This window comes from Ictidomys tridecemlineatus, chromosome 5 (genome assembly GCF_052094955.1).
Source record: "Ictidomys tridecemlineatus isolate mIctTri1 chromosome 5, mIctTri1.hap1, whole genome shotgun sequence".
NCBI classification, from domain to species: Eukaryota; Metazoa; Chordata; class Mammalia; order Rodentia; family Sciuridae; genus Ictidomys; species Ictidomys tridecemlineatus.
In genome coordinates, this window is record NC_135481.1 from 80,018,904 (window position 1) to 80,045,505 (window position 26,602).

At 36.8% G+C, this 26,602-nt stretch overlaps 1 protein-coding gene across 2 annotated transcripts; it reads left to right on the top strand.

The window, feature by feature from the left end:
• Positions 1-2,190: 2,190 nt before the first annotated feature.
• Cfl2 (cofilin 2) lies at positions 2,191-5,299 on the top strand. Of its 2 annotated transcripts, none has more exons than XR_013439034.1 (4): positions 2,191-2,696; positions 3,737-3,790; positions 4,173-4,249; positions 4,330-4,460. XR_013439034.1 is itself a non-coding variant. In XM_078050225.1 (4 exons), exons 1-4 carry the CDS (start codon positions 2,694-2,696, stop codon positions 4,440-4,442), a joined length of 501 nt encoding a protein of 166 aa, XP_077906351.1. In that variant the 5' UTR covers positions 2,356-2,693; the 3' UTR covers positions 4,443-5,299. The 2 variants fall into 2 exon arrangements, 1 of the variants encoding a protein (XP_077906351.1); XM_078050225.1 differs by having other exon boundaries at positions 2,356-2,696; positions 3,737-4,044; positions 4,330-5,299.
• Positions 5,300-26,602: the final 21,303 nt, after the last annotated feature.

The following is a 26,602-nucleotide window of genomic DNA, read 5'->3' on the forward strand; positions in this document are numbered from 1 at the left end:
TCTCTCCCTCTCTCTTTAAAAAAAATAAATAAATAAATAAATAAATAAATAAAAATAAAAAGGGCTGGGGATGTGGCTCAGTGGTTAAGTGTCTCTGGGTTCAATCTCCAGTACCAATACAAAAAAAAAAAAAAAAAGCAATTAAGCCTCATTGACATCTTGATTGTAACCCTGTAAGACTCACTTCTGACTTCTGACCTCCAGAACTGTAAGAAAATAAATTTGTGTTGTTTTAAGTCACTACATTTGTGATAATTTGTTTCAGCAACAATAAAACACCAATACTTGTAGTGTTTGACACTCAGGTCCCTCCACTACATGGGGCCAAAATTCACACAGCAATGATTGGAAGTGCTGCCGCTTTACCAAGCCGTGCTGTTTGGGTTATAACTCTCAGGGGTAAAGAAAGGGAGCTGCTACTGATCCTGAGGTTCTCAGAGCTATCCTCACAAGTTCATGTGGAAAGACCTCACAATTTCTAGAAGCTTCCTTTCTGTCCTCTTAATAGCACTAGAATATCTTCAAATTCATTATTAAATCACCTATTGAGTACCTACTATATACCAGGCTCTAGAAATTCAAAGATGATAAGGACTCAAATCCTCAGGCACTTACAGTGTATTTGGGTGACAGAACATGTAAACAAGTTATTATAATGCAACAAAATATGTTCAAAGACAAAAATATCTTCAGGCAAAAATTCCTAGAGCATGAGATCCATTAACTTGATCTGGGTAGTCAAAGGGGGACAGGCTTAGAGAGGGGTTGATATCAGAACGGGATCATATGTGTATGTGAGTATGTGAGTTACATCTTTGGAATCCCCAGTTCTGGTGGGAGAGATTCTGAAACCTGATCTAGGCCTGTTCTCTGCTGAGGCTGCTGCAAATCTTCCAGGATGGAAGGGAGGGAGACCCTGAGAGGAAGAGACTGGGAAGAATGGTTGTGGATACCCACACACAGCAAATGATCAATGTCCTGAGAACAATTCTTCATGACTTTCTTGGAAATTCAAGAAAGAGAAAGATTTCATAAACTGTAATGAGCCAGCTTATTTATTTACTTGGGATTCATGCTTAGACATTGGAAATTTCCTCTTCATTTCTAAGTTAATCTTACAATTAAGAAAATAAACGCACAATATGGACATAAAAATAAGCCTGTTTTTCATGGGCAATACCTAACATACTACACACACACACACACACACGTATTTGTCACACACTCCTCATGATTTTCTATCCCTAAACTTAATTCTGAGATACACACACCAGTCCTACTGAACACTGATAGACTCAGAAACTAAATTTTAAAGCTGGAAAGGATCTTAAAGATAATTTAGTGAGAACTTGTACAGATGAAGAATGTGAGGTTTGGAGGGGATAAGAGATGGGGGCAGTACCATGAGTAGCATTCAACCATTCAACTCTCCCAAATCTGCCCCCTCAAAGTTCTGGCTCACACGTGGTTTGCTTCAAGATTCACCTGAGTTATTCAATTTAATAACTCAGACAATGACAATTCTACATTTTTAGTACAGAACGTTTTCACAAAATACATTTAACTGTTGATTAGAGTTTTAAATTCAATCTACCAATTTTACAAATAAAGTGAGGCAAAAATGGTAAAGATTTAGGAGAAAAGGTAGCATCTGCTTTTCATTATAATCGTTAAACATAGTGTTTAATTTGTAACGCGTTCATTATAAATTCATAAAGTGTTAAATTTTATGAAAATTTCCTCAAGATATAAAGTGAAAACTTTTCTATGATAAATAAGATGTATTTGAGAAGCCGTCTCGTCTCAGCCGGGCAGGCTTTGCTAGAAGGGATTCTGATTGCCAAGAGGGAGGAATCTCCACTCCTGGGTTCATTTATCTAATGTCAGCCGTCATAAACCGAGGCATCAGAACACTCCTAACAGCTAGTACAACCCGCTTCCTAGGAGTCTAATACAGAAAAGGATATCACCAAGGAATGCTGCTACCTATCATTGTTATTTCGACTACAGAATTTTTGAAGTTATTTTTCGCGGGTGTCTATTATCTGGTTTTTGCAGAGTACGTCAATCAAGTGGGAGTAACCCCTTTTAGTGTTTATTCTCATTTAGTAAGGAAAGGGTTATAAACAGTTCACACAAATTTGGTAGGGTTCCAAAAAGACTCGAAACGTTGAGGTTCGGCCCGTTGGGGTGGAAACCAAGGACGAAGGAACGAAAGACATCTCCGCGGGCAGTTCTTCACACACACACACAACCCCAGCAGCAGCGCCCCGCGGAGGCAGGGTGGAAACGCCCCTCTGGGAGTCGGGCGCTTTCTCCAGCCGGCCGATGGGCGGTGCCCGATGGCTGAAGGCGACTCTGCCAGGCCCCTGGGCTCGCGTCACCGCCCCGCAGCGGCCCGGGCCTGCTGGGTTCGCGCTCCGGGGTCAGACGGAGGACGCGGGCGGGCTGGGGGCCCCCGGGCTGCGAGGCGGAAGGGCCTGGGAGCGGGGCGGCGCCGGCGGGGGAACAGGGCGTGCCCACGTGACCGCCCCGCCCGCCTCCTGCGGCCCGCCAGCCCCGCCGCCTCCCCGGGGCTGCAGCTCCCGGCGTGCCCCGCACTCGCAGCCGCCTGCCTGCCCGCCTGCCCCTCCTTCTCCTCCTCCCAGATCCACGGAGCCGGAGCAGCTGCCGCAGTCACAGCCGCGGGCACTATGGTAAGGCGGGCGCGCCGGCTGGGAGACGGGGGCGCAGCGAGGAAGCCCCCAGAGCGGCCCCGTACGACCCGGGGAATGGGGCCGCCATTTTAACCAGTTTTTGGCCTCCGAGGTGGGCGCTCCCGCGCTGTAGCCCCGCAGCAGCCCCGCTGCTCTCAGCCGGCCGGCCTGCCCTCCGCAGTCAGGCCCAGCCCTGCTGCTCTCGGGATTCTTGGGGGCGGGGAGGGCCCGGGAGTGCGCGCGGGGGTGGGGGTGGGGGTGGGGGTCTGGGCCGTGCTGCCCGGGCTGCAGGAGGGTCCAGCCCCCCAGGTGCGGCGTTTGCCCTTCGCTTCCTAATTTTTCTTAACACGCGCGCTCTAAAATTGGTAAGTGATTTGCAGGCTTCGGGTCAGGGTCTAGATGGCCTGTAATAAAACTCTTAAGGGAAGACTGAAAAGGTGGGAAAACTGTTTTTAAAAAAAATTTTTTTTTTAATGCTTTCTCGTGGTAAAAAAGCTTCTACATTGGACTTTTTAGTTTTGACGTGTCTGCCTTTGAGCTGTGGGGCAATTATGTTGTAGCCGTAGGCGGTTGGAGTTTACACTTGATTCCCTTTCCTTATGAGGAAACGACAGTGGCTAGGATGACTTTAAAGAAAAAAAAAATAGTAGAAGCATTAACTGAAATCCAAAAGTGTTTTTTTAAAGGCCTGCAGAGTTGACACAATACAGAAGGTATTTTTGCCGCTGCTCCTGAAGCTCTGACATCACCCAGTGAAATAGGAAACATTTCAGGGATGGGACAACTTGTATTTGTCCCTTTTGCTCCACCTTCCATTTGCTTTCTCTGGACACCTTTAAAAAGGATGAATGGGCAGGATGAGTTTGAGTCTTTAGATGTATCATGTACTAAATCTTTAAAATGAAATTAATCTGTTTTGACTGCTTGCATCCTTCAGTGCGATTTTTAATGTCCAAACCAAACTGAATCCTCTGTAGGCAGACAATTTTGTTTAAATCCAGAATGCTTGTTCTGAATTACCATTCTTTGTTTATTTTCAGGCATCTGGAGTTACAGTGAATGATGAAGTCATCAAAGTTTTTAATGATATGAAAGTAAGGAAATCTTCTACACAAGAGGAGATCAAAAAAAGAAAGAAAGCAGTTCTCTTCTGTTTAAGCGATGACAAAAGACAAATAATTGTAGAGGAAGCAAAGCAGATCTTGGTGGGTGACATTGGTGATACTGTAGAGGACCCCTACACATCTTTTGTGAAGTTGCTACCTCTGAATGATTGCCGATATGCTTTGTACGATGCCACATACGAAACAAAAGAGTCTAAGAAAGAAGACCTAGTATTTATATTCTGGTGTGTAAAAACAAAAGAAAAAAGTACTTTTAAAATGCAAGGATAATTATTATCATAGTCAGTTTTGCCTTTGTTCTTTTTATAAGTGAGATTCAACAATTGTTTTTTTGTTTTTTTTGTTTTCATAGGGCTCCTGAAAGTGCACCCTTAAAAAGCAAGATGATTTATGCTAGCTCTAAAGATGCCATTAAAAAGAAATTCACAGGTACAAATATTGACTATTTTGTGTAGAGAAATTACTCTTTTCTAAGTATAATAAGATAATGGAATATTTTTTCTTTTTAGGTATTAAACACGAGTGGCAAGTAAATGGCTTGGATGATATTAAGGACCGATCAACACTTGGAGAGAAATTGGGAGGCAATGTAGTAGTTTCACTTGAAGGAAAACCATTATAAAATGACCATCAAGTGCCATCTGGATCTTAAGGGGTTTCATTTCTCCAGCTCAGTCCATTGGAATAGCATTAGGTGTTTTTTCATTTTTTTTTTTTCCCTTTCCTCTGGGCCCTTCCAACACATGAATGGAGGAGATATCATTCATTTAAGCAGCCTGTCAGTGATTGCCATTAGACTCTTCAATATGGTTATTTTTATGTAGAAGGAATGCCTTCCTGTCTTTATTTTAGCCAAAACAACTGGTTATATGCCTCCTTTGCAGCAAGCACTACAATGAATGTGATTGTCAATGTGAATAGTCTAGAATACTGCAAAGGGTAAGCAGATTGAATGCCTTGAAAGTATTATCCACTGGTCAGATGGTGAACTTTTTTCAGTATTATTATAGTTGCACTTGATTGTAGTTCTGTGAGGCGCTGGAGCATTCATACACCTCACCTGCCTTGGCAAGCCTTCTTTTGTGACATGGCAGCACTAATATAACACTATGCATTAAAAGCACTTTTTTTTTTTTTAAATGAGTTTAATCCCCCCAAAGGAATGCCAATTAAGTTTCATTAACTGTGTCATCAATTTATCCTAGTACCTCAGTGTTCGTTCCTATTACCTACATATCTTCTTAAAAGAAATATCTGTTATTAATGCCTTTTTGTTTTCCATTGAGTGTACACTACTGAATAAGTGTAGGAGTTTTATGTTTACCATGTGAGTCTTGCAACACTAAAGATATTTTGAATATCAGTCGTGATGGCAATTTCTGTATAAAAGAGCCTTAAATGGAACATTGTTTTGAGATCAAACTCCCCATCCTCACAAAAATGGCCACGTTGAAATAAAAATTGTGGCATGTTACAGAACGTTGCCTTGTTTTCCTTGGAAATTTTGCAAAATGTTATGTAGAACCACTTTTAGGGTAAACAGCTATAAAGTTCTGCACTGGTCATTTGAGAACTTTTTTTGTACAACATTCATGCATGATATTTTCCAGATTTGTTGTATTTCTTTGGTTTAAACAATATTCTATCCTTAAAGACACCTAATATAAAATACCATTAGTAAAGAGTGGTACTTTTTTAAACATGTTTATTTATTTCTTTATGTGTTAATATGGAGAGCAGTTTTTTTGGCTTTTGGTTTTGTTTTTGCACTTTGACATAAATATCCTCAATATCTCATTTGTTCTCCAGTTATTTTTTTATTCACATTTACACTTAGAAATAATTGAGTAGAAGCAGCAGGAAATTTTTGTTGCTTATTGGGTCAAAATAATAATTTGTTAAATGTCCTTTAAAAGTTTAATGCTTCTGTTATTTAGAAATATTCATTTTCACTACTGTAATAGAATTAGAAAAGAATTGGTAGTCTTAAACATTACTGGTGGGATTTGGCAGTGGTCCAGATTGCTCTCCTTATAGAGAATTTGATCTACTCAGTGTGAGCAGTTTGCTGTTAGCCAGAGCTATTTATGGCAAACACATGCTTTTGTATCTTGTCATAGTTATCCACAAATGGCAAAACTGGACTTGATTCTACTGGTATGCAAAATAGGCATGCTAGTAAGCAGTGAATTGTGGCCCAGTACTTAAGTCCATGTTTCTGAAGAATGCTTTTGTCAGAAAGAAATGAAAATATCCCTTTTTAAACATTTTTTAAGCATTTTTTAAAGTATTTAGAAGTAATTTGAGTTTAATTAGGTTTTTTTTCATATTTTTAAAAGTTTTTAGATAAAAACGTTAAAAAGATTATATGTCTAGGCTTCTATTTAAAACTGTATGAATGGCTTGGGATCTTTTTTGCACTGAGCAGTTTTATTTTAGGTTTCCAACTGTCCATGTGAGTTGTCTTAGACATTTTGATCACTTTTTGGAAAGGCCAAATTTTTAATAATCAAAGCAGGAGAATACTAATATATACTAAACCCTATGTGTAACATACTTGCACCATGGCATTTTTCATTATTTCCTCATTCTTCTAGAAAATAAGGGAGTTCTAAAAAACAAATCAGTTATCAGAGTATCTTTGATCTTTATAACTAATTCCTTGAATTCCTTATATGCTCTTTAATAATTTCAGAGATTAAATAACTTCTTTAAACTACAATATTTTGATTTGTTAGATTGACAAAATAGATATTAACATAGTTCTTTTATATATATATACATATATATACATATATATGTGTATATATATATATACATATATATGTGTATATATATATATATATTTTTTTTTTTAGCTGGACATAATATCTTTATTTTTATGTGGTGCTGAGTATCAAACCCAGTATTTCACACATGCTAGGCAAGCGCTTTACTGCTGAGCCACAACCCCAGTCCTAATTAAGTTCATCTTTGAAATATACCTTTGTGCACAGAGCTAAAAATAATGATATCATTAATAATAGATCACATGTTGACTAATTTGGCATTTGAAATGATCATTTTTATTTTATAATCATTTATAATGAAACAATGTTCCAGTTAGCTTTAAAATATATACGGTGCTAATTAGTAAAATATATTAAAGACAGTATTTTATTGCTAGCTTGCGAAATTATAAGTGTTTAAAAAATAAAATACGTGAAAATATTTAAAGCTGTTAAGATGTATTTACTTACACTTTGGACATTACAAGGTTAAAAATTAAGAGCAAAGAGGCACCATTATCTGTAGTCTTTTTCAGGATTTTAGTTGATGAACTTTTTCATGTAGAGATATATTTTCTTTGAAAACCGAATGTTGAAGTAATTTTAGCATTTTCAGACAAATAGGAACAGTTGGCATTTGTCCCAAACTGGCTGTCAGCTGTCGTTTTCCATCATTATCTAAAATAGTGTGACCAGCGTTGTGTATTTAATGTGCCTTTATACTAGATTAGAAGAAAAGCCTCTTAGTAGTTTTGAGTTTCTCTGATATAGATCCTTTGTAGCAGCTAATTTATGGAATCCAACAAATGGATTTTGGGAGAAAATTCTTTTAAAAACTGTTCTCTTGTTAAGGAAAGATCTCAGCAATGGAAATCATTGAGGGGTTTGACACACTTTTCGCTAGGTTTTCCTCTTTTATAAAATCATGTTCTGTTCTTGTTTTTGTTTGTAATGGTAGTTGGAGATAAAAAAAATGTGAATTTTCACTTTTTTATGAAAATATTAAACATTACTAGAGATGTATAGGCAGGCTCCACTGAATATTGCCTTTCAGACAACATAAGTTTAGAGCTATTGTATCTTAGGCAGTAAAGAAGTCAGGTTCTTTTCTCTGAAACATCCAAATAATTGCTTGCTTTCTGTGTACAATTGGAACTTAACCCTCCAATCCAAATTAATCTCTCTGACCCTTAGATTTTTTAAATTAATAACATGGGAATGATAATGTCTGTACTGTATCTGGTTGCTGAGTCAAATATAAAAATGCTTTTTGGAAATAGGAAAATGCTATGTAACTGTAATAATTTGTTTAAACCATGTACCCTTAATAAGTATAATCACATAGATGAAAGAACTGTGTTAAAAATAACATATCACTGAGCCTCTATTTTTATAACTTCCATTTATTTACATGAAGACTGATTGGCTGATACATAGCATCTTTTTCAGAAGTATAAAATGTATTGTTAGCTCAGAATTACAGCTTCTGGATTGATGTCCATGGCTACTTTTTTTTTTTCCATGACTGCTTTTAATCTTTTTAGTGTAATTTTCTTTTTCACGTGTGAATAGACAGATAATAGTCTTTTTCCCAAAATAATTTTGAAGTAAAGAGAAAGCTAGAAAGCTATGGAATATTTGTCATAAATGTATGATCCAGGTTGTTGAAATATCGTAACTTTTTTTTTTAATGTTTTTTGTTACTGGGAATTGAACCCAGGGGCCTTTTATCACTGAGCTATATATCCAACCCTTTTTATTTTTTCAGATAGAATCATGCTAAGTTTCTGAGGTTCTTTCTAAATTGCTGAGGCTAGCCTCAAGTTTGGGATCCCGTCTCAGTCCTTTGAGTCATTGGGATTACAGGTGTGTGCCTGTGTCCAGCTGAGTTTTTTATTTTCTTTAGAAAGTTCATGCCCATGAAATCGGAAATATTTTGTTTCCAAGATTTTTTGAATGTGTCAGTATTGTAAATTTATAGAATTGTGAAAAATAAGGATTATATATACAGTTCTAGAAAGCTAAGATCTCATGCCTGTAATCCCAGCTACTTGGGTGGCTGAGGTAGGAGGATCACAAGTTCAAGGCTAGCCTAGGCAACTTGGTGAGACCCTGTCTCAAAATAAAAGGGCTGGGGATGTAGAGTGCTTGCCTAGCATTTGCAAAGGCTTGGGTTTGATCCCCAGTACTACATACATTTTTTAAAAAGAAAAAAGCATATCTCTTAATCCTTTTCCAAAAACTTGGATATATCCCTTCCCATGTTCCTCTACCCGTTTTTTCTAGAAAGATTACTGTATTTATAGTGGTTAGGTACTAGGATTTTGATATCAAAGACTGCCTGGGTTATCAAATGCAGACCATTAACACTAGTTGATTTTAGGCAAATCATTTAACATCTGAAAGCCTTAATTGTTCCATCTTTAAAATGGAGATAATTGTGCCCCCTATAATAAAATTGGGGAATAAATGAAGGCACTTGTAATACTTCCTGGCACATAGTAAGTGCTCAGTAGAATGGTGCTAAAATTTTGATCCAATCATGTGTCATGACAACAAGCTTAAGATAGGCCAATCCCAAACAAATTAGGAATTGTGGTCATCATATCAAAAAGGAACCAAGCGAAGTGGCGCACACCTGTAATTCCTGCAGCTCAGGAGGTTGAGGCAGGAGGATTGTGAGTTCAAAACCAGCCTTAGTAATTTAGTGAAGCCCTAAGCAACTCGGTGAGATCCTGTCTCTAAATAAAAAGGGCTGAGTGCCCCTGGGTTTATTCCCTAGTACTCAAAAAAAAAAAAATAGGCTGATATTAAAATGTAATAGTTTATTTATAATGAGCTGCTTTGAAGACTCAAGGTCATCATTTATTTATTTCAATTATATAAACCCATGAAGTATATTAAGTACAGTAATTAACCTCAGAAGAATTGACTTTGCCTTTTTATAGCTTTCTTTGGGGTTTTGATACTGGTAAACTGTCAGATACTATATTTTGCTGTTGTAGTATGCTCTCTGTAGCACTTGCTAATTGTTGCTTTTGGACCTCATGGGCTAGGAAAACTGGGTTCATTATAACTGTATAAGAAAGTGAATAGACTGAGAAGTGAAGGATTGAGAGCAAAATGCTGGAGCATTTTTTTTTCCCCATTTAAAGATCTGGGGTGGACTTTTAGGGTCTTGGTTTTAATTTTTTTTTTTTTACAAGTAAGGTTTATAAAATAGCTGAGCTTTACATAAATACTATATCCCACTGAGGTATATCTAAAATATCATTAAGGAAGTCATATTTGCCTTTGTAGCTGTATCAGTAAAAAGACAGAAGAAATTAGTTTCATTATTGAGAGAAGGAAGATTTAATATTATTTGCAGAGCTATGAATCGAACCCAGGGCTTTATACATGCTAGACAAGCACTACTGCTGAACTATACCCCCAGTCCTAAGGAAGTTATATTCTCAATAATTTTTTATATTATTGAAGCAAGTAAATAAGACACAAAAACTCATAACAAAGTAATCTAAAAATATAGCCAGGCTCTATAGCACCTGCTTTAATCCCAGCGACTCTGGAGGCTGACAGGAGGATTGGTAGTTCAAGACTAGCCTTAGAGGTTGAATGAGACCCTAAGCAACCTAGCAAGATCCTGTCTCAAAAAATAAAGAAAGGGTGGGTGATATAGCTTGGTGGTAAAGCAACCCTGGGTTCAGTCCCCAGTAACACCCCACACATACAAAAAAAAATGCTGGCAAAGTTTGGTAGCACACATCTACACATATCTGCTACTCAGGAGGGAGGCAGGAGGGTTTCTGGAGTTTTAAGCCCAGCCTGGGCAACATAGATCTATCTCAAAAAATAAATAAAATGCCAATTGACTTTGAGTTTATTTGATTTTTCTTACATGTACCCTAGACATGCTTACTAAGAAGTAGCTCTGATTACTTTTCATGTAGACACTTTATGCACTACATTCTTGACCTTGATAATTACTTTGGTAATGTGTAAACAATTTAGTTCATTTGACAAAACAAAAATTTGGAACCAGTTTTTATTCAGAATTTTTTTCCACAGAAATGAAAAGCACTTAATATTGTGGCACAGTTTCTCTTATGTGTTCTCACTGGTGGAATTTCAAATATTTCCCTTGGGAAGTTGATAGTTACTGAGTGAATTACAAAATTCCTGGGCATATAGCCCAAACCTTCCTAATATGTATTCTTAGGAGTTGAAGGGGCCTGGGTGGGTTTTTTTTTTTTTATTAACAGCACATTATATCACCAGATAGAAGGAGCACCTCCCAAATTGTTATAATTAGACACTATTATATAAAAGGTAGAAATGGCAACAGAGTCTTTGTCCTACAAATCATAAAAATTTGCTAACCCATTCAAGAAACAATATAAGAGTCATACTTCAAAGAGTGAGAAAATAATTTAATGTGAAGATTAAATTATATTTACACCTTTGGTGTGCAAAGTAGTAATAGGTCAAAGAGAAAAAGTGGCATTCCCTTTACTCATGACTGCTTATTGGCAATTGTGTTGTGAAGCAATTTATAAGATTCTAAATTTATGCAGTTTCCATTTCTAAAAGTCTTATATGAGGGAAAAGGGAATGAGCAACAAAACTAGTGTTTACCATTTTCCTAATTTGAAATATATTTAGTTTTAAAAAAGATTGAACTGGGCCGGGCACAGTGGTACATGCATGTAATCCCAATGACTCAGGAGGATAAGGCAGGAGTATCACAAATTCAAAATCAGACTCAGCAACTTAGCAAGACCCTGTCTCTAAATCAAACAGAAAAAGAGCTGAGGATGTGGCTCAGTGGTAAAGCACCCCTGAAAAAAGATTTAACTGATTTTTAAGAAAAATTCCCCCCCCCCCCCCAGTATTGGGAATTGAATCCAGGGCCTCTTGAAATAAGCAAGTGTTCTACTACTGAGCTATGCCCCCAGCTGAGTTTTAACTGGTTCTTAAAGGAAAATAAAATTATAATTTTTAATATTGTTACATATTGAGTAGTGTATATACCTTTAATAATTGCTAAATGACATTTATTTTTAAATTAATTATTTTTAAATTAAACTTAACAGCAGAACCTCTCTTTTTTTTCTTTTACTTTTATCTACCTGCTAAAGAAAATACTTTATCATGGTGTAGAAGTTCTTAAGAAATACTGGGTAACTGGTTTAGATATGTGTATATGACCTGGCTATAGATATAAAAATGTTTTGGAATTAAGTGTCATTTAGTGTCATTGACATTACAAATTTTCCTGCTCTGAGCTGGTGGTTTTAGTTCATTCAGATTTACTTGCCACTTATTGACAATTGAGTTATGAAGGAATATGTAGAATTTCAAATTTATGTTTGCAATATGTGAGATAAATGAGTACTAGAAAATGATTCTTGGGTTAAAAAATTTAAAAAAAAAGAATGTAATGTGTTTTTGTGTTTTTTTGTTTTGTTTTGTTTTGGTTTGGTTTTTTGGTTTTGGCCTTTGGAGATTGAACCCAGAGGCTCTTTACCAATCTTTTTTTTTTGAGATACTGAGCTACATCTCCAGTCTTTTTTTTTTTAATTTTTTATTTTTTTATTGGTTGTTCACAACATTACAAAGCTCTTGACATATCATATTTCATACATTAGATTGAAGTGGGTTATGAACTCCCAATTTTACCCCAAATGCAGATTGCAGAATCACGTCAGTTACACATCCACAATTTTACATAATGCCCAATTAGTAATTGTTGTATTCTGCTACCTTTCCTATCCCCTACTATTCCCCCTCCCATCTTCTCTCTCTACCCCATCTACTGTAATTCATTACTCTCCTTGTTTATTTTCCCATTCCCCTCACAACCTCTTATATGTAATTTTGTATAGCAATGAGGGTCTCCCTTCATTTCCATGCAATTTCCCTTTACTCTTCCTTTCCCTCCCATCTCATGACTCTGTTTAATGTTAGTCTTTTCTTCCTGTTCTTCCTCCTTGCTCTGTTCATAGTTGCTCTCATTATATCAAAGAAGACATTTGGTATTTGTTTTTTAGGGATTGACTAGCTTCACTAAACATAATCTGCTCTAGTGCCATCCATTTCCCTGCAAATTCTATGATTTTGTCATTTTTTATTGCTGCATAGTACTCCATTGTGTATAGATGCCACATTTTTTTTTATCCATTCATCTATTGAAGGGCATCTGGGTTGGTTCCACAGTCTAGCTATTGTGAATTGTGCTGCTATGAACATCGATATGGCAGCATCCCTGTAGCATGCTCTTTTAAGGTCTTCAGGGAATAGTCAGAGAAGGGCAATAGCAGGGTCAAATGGTGGTTCCATTCCCAGCTTTCCTAGGAATCTCCAAACTGCTTTCCAAATTGGCCGCACCAATTTGCAGTCCCACCAGCAATGTACAAGAGTACCCTTTTCTCCACATCCTCGCCAGCACTTGTTGTTGTTTGACTTCATAGTGGCTGCCAATCTTACTGGAGTGAGATGATACCTTAGGGTGGTTTTGATTTGCATTTCTCTAACTGCTAGAGATGGTGAGCATTTTTTCATGTACTTGTTGATTGATTGTATGTCCTCCTCTGAGAAGTGTCTGTTCAGATTCTTGGCCCATTTGTTGATTGGGTTATTTGTTATCTTATTATCTAATTTTTTGAGTTCTTTGTATACTCTGGATATTAGGGCTCTATCTGAAGTGTGAGGAGTAAAAATTTGTTCCCAGGATGTAGGCTCTCTATTTACCTCTCTTATTGTTTCTCTTGCTGCATCTCCAGTCTTTTTTATTTTGGGATAGTTCTCACTAAGTTGTGTTGCTGAGGCTGGCCTTGAACTTGCAGTCCTCCTGCTTCAGCCTCCTGAGTGACTGAGATTACAGGTATGCACCACCGCACCTGGCTTTAATGACATAGTAAAGTCCTAAAAAATAAGATAATGTTATATGGTTGATATTCTCTGGATTACTCTTAAAAATGAATTGTGTTTTTTATTTTTATTTCAAAAATATGCTCAGGTTGGAACTTCTGCAAAAAGAAAAGAACAAATTAAGTTGTGAGCTAGTTTTAAATGCTGCAAATTACTTCTATTAAATTATAATAATTATTAGGGAGATTCTTGTAGTTAAAACTGGTTTTAAATTACTTATATATGTAGAAAGAGGGAAGATTTTGCTTTAAATACTGTTTGTGCAGATTCTTTACTACTGGAGCTCTGGCTCCAGTCATAGAGGAGCAGATTTGTATCTCAAAAATGATGCATTGCATCTACCTGAATACTTACTGCATGACTGAGTGCCGTCCACCATAAATACTTGAAGCCATAAACTTTTCCTCAAAGGAACTGTTTATGAAATAAAGTTTCCAATGTATCAGGACTCTTATTTTTCTCCTATCATTTGTATGATAAAGTTAGTAGATGCTAGATCCTGGTGCACAGTGTAAATAAACTCTTCTCCAATCTACTTTATCCCACTTAAATATTTAAGATAAAATATAATGTATGTTTTGCTCTAAGCCAAAAGCACTCTATATATGATGAAAAAGGGATATTTACTAATTTGGTTAAAATTATACAAACTAATTTTGGTTTGTAAAATTACTAGTTGCTTCCTTAGTTTTCATTTAGCCTAATTTAAGAGAGTTTGCATTTAGTGTACTATTCTAAGAGGGTCTGGTAATCCCCATGATTAAAGCAACATAAGATTTATATTTACTGTGGAGAAACATGATCTTCCTGGCCACTATGAATCACTCTGGAAACATCCTATTTCTGTTTTCCAATTACTCAGATCATTATTAGATCAAACTCAGATCAGTTTAACAAACATGAAGCATCTTTTCTTGGTCTCACAAAACTTACTAATTTAGAAAAGGCAAGCATATAAAATATAATTATACAGTATGATAACTACAATAATATCTTTTAACTATAAGATTTAGAAGAGGGAGTGATTAACTTTAGCATTGGGATGGGCTTGGAGAAGGCCTTACAGAAGTAATGTTCAAGTTGAGTTGTGAAGGATGATAGAGTTAATCAAAAATCAGGAAAGGATTGTCCCTGAGAAAGAAAAGTTGTGCATATGTACTGCAAATGACTTGTCACAGTTGCCAAGTGTGAAAGCACTGTAATGAGACAAGTTTGGAAGATGTGGCTATTCATTGAGGGCACTGGATACCATGTTATAGGGTTGAATATGAAACCTGTGTATGTTGAAGGAGCCTATTTTATGTCGAGGAGTGGTATGATCTTTCTGAAATGCAAATCTGATAGTTTTATGACAATGGTGAGAAAGTATGGAAGGAGGAAGAAATTGGAGGACTGAGTTAAGGTAGCAGAAAGTACACTTGGAGTGGGTGTCTTTGAGAGGTAGTTAGGAGGACTGACAGGACTTTTTCATAATGAAAGGGTGCTAAGCTTTAATCATTATTTGGAAATTTTGACCGTTTTTAGTATTGTTGACATTTAAGTTCATTTAAATATCAGATTAGCTCAGAAAAGATGCAATAGAAAATTCATAAATGTGAAAATAAGCACTTTTAATGAAGTGATAGCATTTCGATAACATGAAATCATTGGTTTAAAAGTCATAAGTCTGGTGTTTGAATTTATTTGTAAGCCTGAATTTCAGTGACTTTCATGTGACAATGGAAACTTTTAAACTGCTATAGCTATATCATCTTTGAAATGTGTACTACCCTATAGATAGGAAAATATTACTGTGATTTTTCAAAGATTCTGTTTTAAACTTGTCCGTCCATATTGAAGCCATTTTTCTGAATTCTTAAATCAGAGTTTAGAAAGACCTTAGATTTAGCAATGGTCTTTATTTGCTCATTAGAGAAAGACTGACTCACTGGTGATTAAAAAAAATTTTTTTTCAGTTCATCTAAAAGATCACTTTCTATTAAAATAGATTTTTAACTCTTACTGGTAAATAAAAGATATTTATAAGCCTAATGTCTTAGTTCCTTTCACAGGTAATATCCAAAATCAAATGTTCTTTTTTCACTGCCTTGTTGTCAAATTACTTAACCATATTGGTTTTTAATTTTTCTTTTATGGTAAGTAAATTAACTTTTCTGAAAAGCCTTACACTCATCAGGAAGCACTTATTGAGTGTCTATTTGTAGAACACTATTCTGGCCATCCTGAGAAATAAACTTCTCAAGGGCACTTTTCTAATCCAGTTAGAGAAACAAAATAGACCTGTGAACTAATAAGAATTCAGTAATAAGCAATTGAGTAAGCGTTGAGGGAATGTAGGACAAAAGAATCTAAGAAAGAAAAGATTTCCTAGAAGTGAGTTTTAAATAGCACTTAGGGAAATAAATGTTCAAAGAAAAATATATAGAATTGTTATTTGAAACAAGGTCCCAACGGACTTTCTTCATGAGAATAATATCTCCTTAGTGTCAGGAATAAAAAGGGCCTTTTTTCTTTTTTTCATCACTTCCATTAAATCATTTTGGAGAAGGTCTAGGGCCAAACTAGAAACTTAACTTTGGAAGCTCTGTTTCCATGTGGATAATTGTTAAATATATAATTTGTAGAAGCATATTATGTATGCTTCTTTGTTTTAACAAGTGACATTCTAATAACTCCAATAATATGTAGATGGATGTATGTGATATTTTGAGATATCCTTTAACTGTTTTACATGAATCTGTTAGTAATTTCTATTGGTGATGAAGCTATAAGTAATGCTGGCAACTGTGGTTTATTTTCACTGTTAATAATTGAAAGAGCTGCTGGGTTTCAGTTAGTGGTTAATAAGAGATAATTTTTGATAGGCCTTTTGAATTTTTTTTTTTTTTTGGTACTGGGGACTAAACCCAGGAGTGCTTAACTACTAAGCCACATCCCCAGCCCTTTTAATTTTGCTTGTTTTTATTTTGAGACAGGGTCTTATTAAGTTGCTGAGTCTGGCTTTGAACTTGTGATCATCTTGCCTCACCCTCTTGAGTTGCTACAGGCATGTTCTACACTCCCGGTGGGTCGTTGGAATTCTTGCCCTGGATGGCTTTAGAATTCCAGAGATCCCAGTTTAAGAGATCCTGACACTCAGCAATTACCTGAGACCCAGGCAGTAAAACACTGAATAGATAGTTTGAGGCCTCAAATGCATTTAAGTCAAAGAAGATGCTTTATTTTATTTCATATATTGGAATTTTATTAAAGATTTTATTGATATAAAAATGGTTTCTGGGAAGCTGGGGACTCATGGTACATGCATGTAATACCAGTGATTCAAAAGGCTGAGGCAGGAGGATCACAAGTTCAATGCCAGCTTCAACAATTTAGATTTAGCCTTAGCAACTTAATAAGACCCTGTCTCAAAATAAAAACAAACAAAATTAAAAGAGCTAGGGATGTGGCTTAATGGTTAAGCACTCCTGGGTTTAGTCCCCAGTACCCCAAAAAAAAAAAAAATTCTGTCTCAAAAAAAAAAAAAAAATTAAATGGTTTTGGGAGGTAGCTCAGTGGTAAAGTAGCCCTGGGTTCAATCCCAAGTATTCTCCTCCCTCCAAATTATCTTGCTTTTGCAAATTTAAACTGATTTCTTTTGCAAATGTTTAAGACATTAGCATGCAATCAAGCTTATAACCCCATGAACAGAAATCAGCAGTACATAGTTGAAATCATAGAACATTAATTAGATGCCTAGCAAAAATCTGTGTGAGTGCTGCAAGGGAAGAAAAATGGTCCAAGAGCAGAGGAAGAGAATCCTGGAAAGAAGACAGGGAATTGTCAACTGATAAGAGAAGAACACACCTTCTGTGATATTACCAAGCAAAGGGTGCCAAATGCTATTGAAATGTCACATACAATGAGGACAGAAAAACTACTGAATTTGGCCCCTAGAGAAGTTATTAGCTTTTCCTGTGATATTTCCAACAGAGTAAGAAGGGTAGATGCCAAACTGAAATGACTGAACAAGAGGGCTGGGGATGTAGGTCAATGGTAGAGGACTTGATGAACATGTAATGAGGCCCTGAGTTCGATCCCCAACCCTAAAAAGAAAAAAAAAAAAAAGTGCAGTGTGTGTAGTATAGATCAGTGCTTTCTAAACTTCTGTGATGAAACATGGTATATTTAATCTCTAATCTATCATGAAGTGAAGACAGGGTACTATTGTGCATGAATAGTATAAAGCTTACACCAGGTGCAATCTACCCTCAGAGTTGGACAACCACCAAACTGGTCTATACTCTCTTCAGTCAGACAAGTTTACTGGTTCTGTGCTTGGATGTCATGGCCTTAATTCTGTATAATAGCAGAATGTATTCTTTTAAAAAGCTCTTCTGTCAAGGAAGATAGTGGCCAATGCTCCATGGGGCCTGGGAGGGTTTGAAGAAGGGTTCTAACTATTATTTCTTGCAACTTTCTCTTCTGAATATTTCCTAATATTTTTCATGTTTCAGATTCTTTTCAGCCCCTGATTTGAATCTCCAGCACCTAAGGTAGTTCCTGATACACAAAAATCATTCAAATTAAAATGTTATTAAATAAAGTAGTGAACTTTCATGTGAACTGTGGAGAATCTAAGAGATTCTGTGTTTCTAGATTTTACAATAGAATATTCTGCCTCATCTAGTCTCTAGATATTTATTTTACTGCTAGTCAGGGAATTATCAGTGAATCCTATCATCTTTTCAGTTTTTTGAGTTCATGTCTTCTGATTCTTTTTTTTTTTCTTTCTCTCTCTTTCTTTATTTTCCAGTGCTGGGGATCGAGTTCAGGGTCTCTCTCACACATGCTAGGCAAGCCTTCTGTCCCAGCTCTTGGCCTCTGTTTGTTTGCTTAAATTATTATTAGTTTAATTGTAGTTGTATATGGTGCTGAGGCTCCAACCCAGAGCCTCACACATGCTAGGCAAGTGCTCTATTGCTGAGCCACAACCCCAGCCCTGTTTGTTTTTCTTCTTATTTTTAGTTTTGGTACCAGGAATTGAACCCAAAGATGTTTTGCCACTGACTACATCCCCAGCTCTTTTTATTTTTAAGACAGGATCTCACTAAGTTGCTGAGGCTGACCTCGGACTTGGGATTCACCTGCCTCAGCACTGGGATTATAGGCATATGGAACAACACCAGACTCACTCTGTTTATTAAGATGACATCCCTGACCTCTCCTCAGTAAGATCTGTCCTTCAATTTTTTTTTTCTTTTAAATTGATAACAGCTTTGACTTCCCTCTTCAAGGACATACATTAGCAAAGAAATAGATTTGGGAACATGCCATAGCCACAGAAGAAAGAGAACTGTATTGAACTGAACAGAGCTCAAATTTTAAGAATATGTTTTAGCATTAAAAAAAAAACAACCTCTAGTTGTAAGTAAATCTCTTCACTTTCTTCTTTATCTAATTGGACAGATTTTTAAGCATCTCTCATCTCACCTAAAGCATTGCCCCTAGACTACACAATGGAATTCATATCTGTCCCTGGAAAAATGAAAATTCATATATTAAATGTGGGCAATGTAAACAAGAGTCAATTTCTATTATTCATTCAGCAGACATTTACTGAATTCTTAGTATGTGCCAGACATAGCACTGAGTCCCAGGGGTATAGTTTCCCTCTGGGGATGTGTAAACCTTAAATTCAGATTAGGCTTCAATGGTTACATATTCAGTGGGACTTTTTTCCCAATGGCAGCTAGAAGACATTTTTTTTTTTTTAATGCAGGTAAAGCACTTCCTTTGCTAGATTGTTAAGTGTAATCATTTTGGAAGATTTATCTGTTTGTGAGAGGGGTCTTTTATGTTGCCCAGGCTGAACTCAAACTCTTGGACTCAAGTGATCTTCCTGCCTCAGCCTCTGTAGTAGCTGGTACAGGAACGTGCCACCATGCTGGGCTAATCGGACTTTTTCTTTCTTTCTTTTTTTTTTTGGTATTGGGGATTGAACTCAGGGGCACTCAACCACTGAGCCAGATCTCCAGCCCTGTTTTGTATTTTATTTAGAGACAGGGTCTCACTTAGTAGCTTGCTTTTGCTGAGGCTAGCTTTGAACTTGTGATCCTCCTGCCTGCCTCAGCCCCTGGAGCCTCTGGGATTAAAGGCAAGTGCCACTGCGTCCGGCTCTAATCAGACATTTAAAAAAATTTTTTGTAGTTGTAGAGGGACAGAATGCCTTTATTTATTTTTTATGTGTGCTAAGGATCAAACCCAGTGCCTCACACATGCTAGGCAAGCAAGCACTGTGCCACTGAGCTACAGACTCAGTCCATAATCAGACATTTTTGATAGACTTAGGAAAGAAACAGGAAAATTCCAGCTGTGTATGTGTACAAACTTTGGGGGAAGGAGAAGTAGGGGGTAAAATGAGAACTTTCAGTACTTTTTTTGAAATAAATGGTAGTTGAACTTATTAGCTTAATCAGTATAGGTTATTATGGCCTCTTGCCTAATTCTGTGGTAAGGAGGAACTTAACTCCTTTGTGTGTGTGTGTTTGGTACTGGGAATGGAACACAAGGATGCTCTACCATTGAGCTACAGCCCTAGCCCTTTTTATTTCTATCATTAAGTTATCTAGGCTGACCTCTAACTTGCAGTCCTCCTACCTCAACCCTTCAAGTCACTAGGATTACAAGCATGAACCACCATATCCAGCAACCTTAATTCTTTAGTTGTATATATATCTTATCCTCCAACTGCTGCAGGCTGGCTGGACAAAATAACCAGGGGTGGGGGGGGGGATGATGACAAGCAACTTGTGAAGGTTGATACAGTGGGAGCCGCTTTACTGTAGGACAGCAGAGGTATGTATACCTAACTCATTATACACATTTTGTTTAAATTAACATCATCTAGATACATCAATCAGTCATCAAGGAATCCTCATTAATTACACACAGCTTAACTCAACACCATCTAGACACAGCAGTCAGTCATTAAGGAATCCTCATCATCCTAATGACTTGATGGCATTACTTCACAAACCACTCCCTCTGGCAAAGTGCCAGGTGCCATCTTGACTTGTCTGTGGCCCTCAACATCCAACCAATCCTTAGTATGAATTATGTAATCTATAGGGATGTCTATTGCCATATTAGAAGTAGTGACTGTTGATTACGTGGATTGCATGTATTTGCCAATTGATTTAAAACCAATTTAGTGAAGACATTCTATGTGTAGTCTTCTCAATTTCTCTAAAAGAGCTTGCTGAGAAGGAAAGAGAAGAAATATATTTCAATGGTCCTTACGTTGGCGAAAAGTATACAGTCCTGCACTGCAGATAGTTCATTATTAATTCCATTAATCTGGCTGCAAATAGCACAGGGTCATTCAGAAATACCACATGGATGGTGGGAAAATCCATTTATTTCTTACAAAGACAAATTTTAATCTTATTGATTCCTTGTGTCAAATCATCTAGAGAATTTGGGGGAATATTTATATCACTTTGGCATAAAAGCTTATGTCAGAATTAGAAGTGTATTTTTTAGTATATTGATTTCTTGCATACAGTATGTAATTTTTAAGACTTTTTAACATATATTTTTAGTTGTACATGGACACAATATCTGTATTTTATTTTTATGTGGTGGTGAGGATACAACCCAGTGCCTCACACAAGCTAGGTAAGCACTCTACCACTGAGCCACAACCCCAGCCCTACAGTATATAACTCTTAAGGCATCCAAATATATGTCCACACTAGTAGGCAAAATTACATGGTGGAAAAGCCTGGCTTTTGCAGTTAGATGTATCATTAGAGTACTAGCTGGGAGCAGTGGTGTACACCTGTAATACCAGTGATTTAGAAGGCTGAGATTGAAGAACTGCATGTTTCAAGCCAGTTTCAGCAACACAACTTAGCAGATCCTGTCTCAAAGTGAAAACTAAAAAAGGTTGGGGGGTGGTTATAAGCTCAATGATAGAGCACCCCTAGGTTAAATCTCCAGTACCACACACACACACACACACACACACACACACAAAAAAAAAAAAAAAAAAAAGCTTGTTCCTACTTTATAGGAGCAGTTACATGATTTTGGACAAGTTATGAACTTTCCTGGGTCTCAGAATCCTCATCAGTAAAATGGGAGTAGTACTAGCCTCTAGGGTTATTGGATATTCAATAATAATAGCTAATAGCTAATATTTATTGAACTATTAATATGAGGATTTCATATTTTATATGAATAATCTCATTTTACTATTTTTTTTTCTTTGCTGGGAACTGAAAATTGAACCCAGGGCCTCACATGTGCTAGGTCAGCACTCTACCAGTGAACTACACTCCCAGCTGATCTTATTTTATCCTCTAAAACAAACCTAATCTAGGGCTATTACTTCTAAATTTGCACAATAAAAACTGTAGTTTAAAAGTTAAATTACTTATCCAGAGTTACATGACTAATGTGAGAAATAGAAAAGTCTGTGGTCCATTTTCAAAATAGTATTTAGCCTTAATTGGGATGTCAGATCCAATCATAACCAACTTAACTATAGACCTTCCTTTTGCTCTCCCCAATTTTTATTTTTCTATTTTTTTATTTTATTTTTCTTTTTTTATTGGTTGTTCAAAACATTACATAGTTCTTGATATCTCATATTTCACACTTTGATTCAAGTGGGTTATGAACTCCCATTTTTACCCCGTATACAGATTGCAGAATCACATCAGTTACACTTCCATTGATTTACATATTGACATACTCATGTCTGTTGTATTCTGTTGCCTTTCCTATCCTCTACTATCCCCCCTCCCCTCCCCTCCCCTACCCTCTTCTCTCTCTACCCCCTCTACTGTAATTCATTTCTCCCCCTTGTATTATTTTTCCCTTTCCCCTCACTTCCTCTTGTATGTAATTTTGTATAACCCTGAGGGTCTCCTTCCATTTCCATGCAATTTCCCTTCTCTCTCCCTTTCCCTCCCACCTTTCATCCCTGTTTAATGTTAGTCTTCTTCTCATGCTCTTCTTCCCTACTCTGTTCTCAGAGGAGGACATACAATCAATCAACAAGTACATGAAAAAATGCTCACCATCTCAAGCAGTCAGAGAAATGCAAATCAAAACCACCCTAAGATACCATCTCACTCCAGTAAGATTGGCAGCCATTATGAAGTCAAACAACAACAAGTGCTGGCGAGGATGTGGGGAAAAGGCTACACTTGTACATTGTTGGTGGGACTGCAAATTGGTGCAGCCAATTTGGAAAGCAGTATGGAGATTTCTTGGAAAGCTGGGAATGGAACCACCATTTGACCCAGCTATTTCCCTTCTGGGTCTATTCCCTAAAGACCTAAAAAGAGCATGCTACAGGGACACTGCTACATCGATGTTCATAGCAGCACAATTCACAATAGCAAGACTGTGGAAGCAACCTAGATGCCCTTCAATAGACAAATGGATAAAAAAAATGTGGCATTTATACACAATGGAGTATTACTCTGCACTTAAAAATGACAAAATCATAGAATTTGGAGGAAAATGGATGGCATTAGAGCAGATTATGCTAAGTGAAGCTAGCCAATCCCTAAAAAACAAATGCCAAATGTCCCCAATTTTTAAAGTTCCCAATTTTGTAGATTGTAACCCCAAGCTCCTCCTATTAGTGAACGGGACAGTGCTGCCTTAGGGATAAAAACAAGTGGACTGCCGGCCCAAGTGTGCTGTATTTTCTTTGGTAGCATCCCCTTCTGTGGAGTAGTTTGCCTTGCTGAGCTACTTCTGAGCATATGTTTGATTTCTTGCAGCACCCTGGGGTTTCTGAAACTAAGAAAGTGATAGAGATAGGAAGCTTGGTGTGGTTGCTCATGCTTATAATCCTAGCAATTTAGGAGGATCACAAGTTCAAAGTCAGCCTGGGCAATTTAGTGAGATCCTAATTCAAAAGAAAAATTAAAAGGGCTGGGATGTGGCTCAGGGTAGAGCCTCCGTGTGTTCAATCCCCGGTACTGCCAAAAAAAAAAAAAAAAAAAAGTAGATCCAAACTCAAGCCATATGGAACTACAGAGTCGTCACTTTTTAAAACAGATTTATTGAGATATATAATTCATAGGAGGGCTGAGGATGTGGCTCAAGCGGTAGCGCACTCGTCTGGCATTCCTGCGGCCCAGGTTCGATCCTCAGCACCACATACCAACAAAGATGTTGTGTCTGCCAATAACTAAATAAATAAATAAATATTTTTAAAAAATTATAATAATAATAATTCATAGGATATACAATTCATCTGTTTAATGTGTAAAATTAAGTGATTTTTAGTATATTTACAAGGTTATGAAATCTGATTACCTCAGTCTAATTTTAGAACATTATTGTCCTCAGATCAGCCCTTTAGTTGTTTCATTCCTAACATCCCTTCCTCTAGGCAGGAACTAATCTACCTTCTGTTTTTATGTATTTGCCTATTCTGTTATTTTATATAAGGTATATAAGTACAAAATACTTATATATTTTTATAAGATATAAAATACCTATGTAGTATTTTATATAAGTGGAATCATAAAATTCATACAAGGTATTTTTTTAAGAGAGAGAGAGAGAGAATTTTTTTTTTTAAAGAGAGAGGAGAGGAGAGGAGAGGAAGAGAGAGAGAGAGAGAATTTTTTAAATATTTATTTCTTTTTAGTTATTGGCGGACTCAACATCTTTGTACGTGGTGCTGAGGATCGAACCCGGGCTGCACGCATGCCAGGCGAGTGCGCTACCGCTTGAGCCACATCCCCAGCCCAAGAGAGAGAATTTTTTAATATTTATTTTTTAGTTATCAGCGGACACAACATCTTTGTTGGTATGTGGTGCTGAGGATCGAACCTGGGCGGCACATGCCAGGTGAGTGCGCTTGAGCCACATCCCCAGCCCCAAGGTATTTTATCACTAGCTTTTTTCAAAGTTCATCCAGAATTTCATTCCTTTTTTTAAAAAATTTTTAATTGTAGTTATTGATGGACCTTTATTTTATTTATTTATTTTTATGTGGTGCTGAGTATTGAACCCAGTGCTTCACACATTCCAGGCAAGTGCTCTACCACTGAGGTACATCCCCAGCCCTCATTCCTTCTTATTATTAAATAATACTCCATTGTATGGATATCTTACATCTTATTTATCCATTCATCAGTTGATAGACTTTGAGGCTTTTTCTATTTGGCTTTATAAATAATACTGCAATTAATATTATATAGTAGATTTTTTGTGTGTGTGGAAGATGGATATTTTCATTTTTCTTGGGAATATATCTAGCAATCATATACTAGGTATATGATTTATTTATTTGAAAACATTATTTTTTGTTACAAAAAATTTCTAAAGCTGCAAGTACTCATATCTGATAATAGTTTTTTGGGTTTTGTTTGTTTGTTTGTTTTTGCTGTAATGCAATACCTGAGGCATGATACTTGTGAAGAAAAGCTCACAGTTTTGGAGGATGAAAGTCCAAACAGCACAGTGAAGGCTCTGGCAAGGGTTGCTTCTTGTCTGTATCACCTCATAACAGACAATAATTGCAGGAATGAGTTAGGAGAGTAAACAGTCACATCTCAAAGCAGGAAGTAGAGCAGGCAAGGGGTCAGACTTGCTTATTATTATCAAGTGGGTCCTATGAAAACTATCTTAATCCCCTTCATAGGCCCTTGGAGGCATTCAAGGCATATCCAAATCATAGTATATACCCTCCATTTCCTTTTTTTAAATTTTTTAAATTGTTAGTGGACCTTTATTTTATTTATATGCAGTGCTGAGAATCGAACCCAGTGCCTCACACATGCCAGGCAAGTGCTCTACCACTGAGCCACAACTCCAGCCTGCTCCATTTAGATTTATTGTCAACTTTTTGCCAGGTTCACGTCCCCCTTATTTTCTCCTTCTTTTCTTTCTTTGATTTCACTTTTTAGAGCCAGGACTCTTTAACTACTATGTTATATTTGTCCACAATTAAATGAGTGAATATAGGTAAAATAACATAGGCCTGATCAATAATGGCTACTTAATGATATAAATTCCCCCTTTCCTCTTTACCTCAATAGATAAGAATATTATGTAGAATCTAGGGTTGAAAACTCCATATCAACACTAGAAGTTGGGCAAGGTGGTACACACCTGTAATCCCAGTGGCTTGGGAGGCCTCAGAAACTGGGTGAGGCCCTAAGCAACTTAGCAAGACCCTTAAAATAAAAAATAAAAAGGGCTTTTGGTTAAGCACCCCTGGCTTCAATTGCTGGTATCAAAAAAAAAAAAAAAAAAAGAATGAGAAGTGAAGCTAAATAAACATTCATAGGCCTGACTTTCTGCAATATTTCTGGACCAAAATCAATAGGATTAGATAGGTAACCTCTCAAATTGATGATGCAAGGGTCTAATTTCTGGTTGATTTTACTTGTAGTATACCCAGGTCTGCTGCCTGACTCACTCTGGGCCAGGATTAGAAACTCTGCTCCCTGGCTATGCATGAAAGAGGCCATTACCACATCTTACAAAATTAACAGTTTCTTAATACCTGATATATATTCACATTTCCCAAATTGTACCCAAATGACTTTTTATAGTGGGTATTCACACAAGGGTCCAACAAAGTCTACTTGTTCCATCTGGTTTTTAAGTTTCTTATAATCTAGAACAGTCTTCAACACACTTTTTTTTTCTCTTAATGCTTGTTGAGGAAATCAATTCAGTTTGTTCCTTATTCTTCTAATTTCTGTATTTCTTGTAAACTGGTAGTTAGATCTAAAAGGTTAATTACATTCAGTTTAAACATTTTTGGTAAAAAGATGGTTTATCTGATGCTGTGTTCTTACTGCTCCTAAGTGCTCACAATATCAAGTGTGGCAAGGACAGATCCGTCATACAGTCCCAGCCTGATCCTTTCTGTAACAAAGTTGTGTTTCCCCCTTAGAACCAATAAACTAATCCATGGGTGATAATTTGGTCCTTCTATTTACCACCACTACATGCCATACTGAGCCCTGGATTATTAAAGGGAAAACAAAATAAGAATTTTCTTTTCTTTTTTGTTTGAATCAGTGAATTGAAATGATACATTTCAATTCTCCAATCA